Below are 3,598 nucleotides of genomic sequence, written 5' to 3'. Positions count from 1 at the left end.
TCCATCCATCTAAACTTTCGCATTTATAATAGTAGTATAATAGTATGATGACTAGCTTTAGGCTGCGACTCCGACCGCGGTGTTAAAAAAACAAAAGTAGGTAGCATATGTGTTGTTCCAGGCTATACTCTACATCGTAATCGTGATCCGTTTAGCAGTTTAAGCTGCAAACACCCATCCTTCCATTCATCTTCATAAACTTTCGCATTTATAATATTAGTAGTTTCGGTTTATTTTGCTAATAATACTGTTTATTCACTGAAAGATTTATGAAACAAATCCATGATAAGTACACCAAGATTTTAAGTAATATTTTCTTTTACTTATGCAGGTGAAGATATTTATATTACAACGGAAATGGTATGTACTGATTTTATTCGAAGCACAACATTTTTGCTATTTCGTCTACTGGCTTATCTGCATTTAGAGGAGTGTATAGTTGTAATTTTTTAACAGACTTGAATTTGCTTGGGTCTATTATGAAGCGATTTTTCCGAAACAACTAAAAATATGCTATATATAACAACCCTTTACCTTGGGTAAGTCATGACTGGTCTATCATTGCTATTACATCTTTTTTCATTTTAGGTTACAAACTCCGACGACCGAGTATGCAAAACTAAAATGCGTATGTACATTACACATTTATGAATTTAAATGTTATGTAAACTAATGTAATTAATAATTATATTAATACTTCCTTCCAGGACAATGCTCGATTAAAGTGGTATGTACGTCTTATGTAACTTATTGGTTCTGTAACAATTTATATAAAGATGTTAATAAACAATAATTATTGATTCAGACTACGAAATATTTGAAAGGAGAGCAGGGTCCAGTAGGACCTACAGGACCAACGGGAGCCCCCGGAATTCCGGTAAATTGATTTTTTATTGTTAAAACGTAAAGTCAAAACAATGTTTTATAAACTATATTATATCATCGTTTATCATTATAAATGACTAGCTGTTGCTCGCGACTTTGTCGGCGTGAAATTTAAAAAATAGTAAAAGTGTAGCCCATGTTACTCTATGATAACATAGCATTTTAATGGTGCACAATTTTTTGAAATAGGTCCAGTAGTTTCAGAGTTATTATAATACATACAAAAATCCAAAAATACAAATCTTTCCTATTTATAATATTAGTATAGATTTACGAATGGGCCGGCACGCCCGGTGTAATACCACAACCACACAGAAGACAGGCGTGAAATGGAAGCAATTCCGTGTTTCGTCTGATGAGTGTGGTGCCGGAGGCCTAATTTAAGTCCCTTTCCCTTTACCACCCTTTTCTTATAAAGAGAGGATGGGAAGGGGAAGTGGATTTGACGGTGGAGGAGATGCATAGGAAGGGGAAATATCCTCTTTATATGCGTCTCCTCCTCCGTCGTATAAGGGTAGGCAACGCATCTGCAATTGCGGATGTCTATGGGCAGCGGTCGCTTCGCCATTTTGGCGGATTCAGGTGGCCGCTTGCTCGTTTGCCACCTTATGTTATAATAAAAAATAGTATAGATTAAGAAGAAAATTATCCGCATAGTTTTAAGTATAGTAACGTAATAGTAACTGAAGAAACTGTATGTATGTTTTAGAAAAAGTACATCAAAATAATTGAGTCCGAAATTTTCACTGAAATGTAACTATTTCGTTAATATATGTAAATAATATTTAATAGAACATTCCAGTTATTTCAAAGGAAACTTATGGAAACTACTTGGAAATACACATAAGGAAAAACATAGGTTTTAAGCCTGGAGTTGTGGTTAACCGTATTGTTTTATTAAATTCAATTAAAAAATAATTTAGGGTACAAATGGGAAGAACGGGGAGAGAGGACCACCTGGGCTACCGGGATCTCCAGGAGTTTATATACCAACTTTTGATTCAGACGGTGAGTGAAAATAACTATATACGCATCGTTAAAATTAGAGACCTACCAACCTTTCGGTACTGGCACAATTTCGAACAAAAATCTAGCCGAAACTTTCAGCTCTCCAGAAACTAGAGTGTTCGTAAATTTTCGTGTGTTGCCACGGGTCAATTCTAATCGAAATCTAATTATTAATAAAAACAAAATAACTTTATTTTTGTACAAAATTTATGTACATTTTTATAAATGCAGTAAATTTCAATATAAAATCGTAATTTTAAATGTGTTTTTTCAAGTTTCGGTTTCGGCTGAAACAGAAAGCATGGCCAAAAGTTCGATTTCGTTTTCGGTTTTGGCTGAAAGACCAGGTTAGACACTAGTTAAAACCGAACTAACCTTCTGCCTGTCTACCTTATGCCTGTTTCACACGTCCGGTCAGGTAGATCGATACACAGTGCAGTACTATACAGCTCAGTCCACTAATTAACAATCATCCAAAATCTAGTTTGCAATTTTATTAATTAACTACTTGCTTTTACATCTTTCCAGATGACATGGGTGATATTGCTTTAGGTGACAAAGGAAAGCCTCTAACTGGACTTTGTAGCGAGCATCCATTTGTTCAGGCTGAAGTCGAAAAAAACAGTAAATATTTATATTATTCAAATCTATTACTTTCTCACTATTTGGTGCTTTAAATTTGTATTGTGGAAGAGAATCTCCAATACAATAATAGGGATATTTAAAACTTGACTCAATAAATATCAGATACTTAGTTTTGAGTGCTACTGAACATAGTGTTGTTCTATGATCCGGATCTACAGTACAGTAGATCATTAAAGCGATCAGAGGACATCGGGATTTCACTTGATGTTAAGTTAATAAAAATATCACCTCTAGAGATACAGGAAATACTTATTAATATTAGGTTTTAAACGAATTTTATCCAAACGTAAAATGTAGTAAAACTATTGAAGATGATAACAGAGACACAATTTTAGATGTATGGAATAGCAGCACATACCGTGCCAACCCTCCGTATTGGATAGGGGCAAATGGATGATGAACAGACACAATTTTAGTTACAAACCGCATGAGTTTATATTATAATCTTGTGTTACAGAACAATTTTGGATGAAAAAACAAAATCCTTTCTTAGTCACGTGTCCAAAAGACGGTTGGACATGTATTCAAATTACGGGAAATTCTTTTCAAACTAACTATACGAATAAAGACAGACAATTCTGGTTAAGTGAACAAAAATTTAATGTTACGGATTTTTACGGGGTAGGTTTTTACATTTGTTTTTACAAATTTACTTTAGAATCCAAAACCTTTACAGTGGACGCACATCTTTGGCTAAACTATCGTACAACTGTTGTGCGATTGTAGATTGTTTTGCAGCCAATTCTACTGTTTAGTTGCACAACTAAAAATTGAGTAGTGTGCGCACCTCGATATATGCTCATAGGAATCAAAGCAAGACTAAATTTGTGTGATTGTTTCAGAAGTGAGCACGCTCTCATTCATTTTTGTAACGTTAATTGTGTTACAAGTAATCAGTTTTGTCTAATTTTATTTTCCAGTTATCATCAGATCAAATATCATTTTTACAATCGAAAGCGGGTTCTGCGCGGCAGAAAATTAGATACAATTGCACCAACTCTTTTGTTTTACCTGAAGATAGAGAAAGGTCTTTACAAATCCTTTTATGGAATGATGTCTT

The 3,598-nt window shown here is 34.1% G+C and overlaps 1 protein-coding gene across 1 annotated transcript in view; it reads left to right on the top strand.

Annotated features, from left to right (window-relative positions):
• The window catches only part of LOC106106179 (collagen alpha-2(VIII) chain-like), a 7,666-nt gene that overhangs the window by 1,479 nt on the left and 2,589 nt on the right, over positions 1 to 3,598 (top strand). The window contains exons 2-9 of the mRNA XM_013286726.1: positions 332 to 360; positions 589 to 628; positions 708 to 727; positions 806 to 877; positions 1,809 to 1,893; positions 2,422 to 2,517; positions 2,996 to 3,159; positions 3,459 to 3,593. Coding sequence (XP_013142180.1) covers positions 332 to 360; positions 589 to 628; positions 708 to 727; positions 806 to 877; positions 1,809 to 1,893; positions 2,422 to 2,517; positions 2,996 to 3,159; positions 3,459 to 3,593 — 641 coding nt within the window. The remainder of the gene's footprint in view (positions 1 to 331; positions 361 to 588; positions 629 to 707; positions 728 to 805; positions 878 to 1,808; positions 1,894 to 2,421; positions 2,518 to 2,995; positions 3,160 to 3,458; positions 3,594 to 3,598) is intronic.

Source organism: Papilio polytes, unplaced genomic scaffold, assembly GCF_000836215.1.
Source record: "Papilio polytes unplaced genomic scaffold, Ppol_1.0 DF822289.1, whole genome shotgun sequence".
Classification (NCBI taxonomy): domain Eukaryota; kingdom Metazoa; phylum Arthropoda; class Insecta; order Lepidoptera; family Papilionidae; genus Papilio; species Papilio polytes.
The sequence above is the reverse complement of the archived record's forward strand: the minus strand, read 5'-3'. Positions and strand labels throughout refer to the sequence as shown.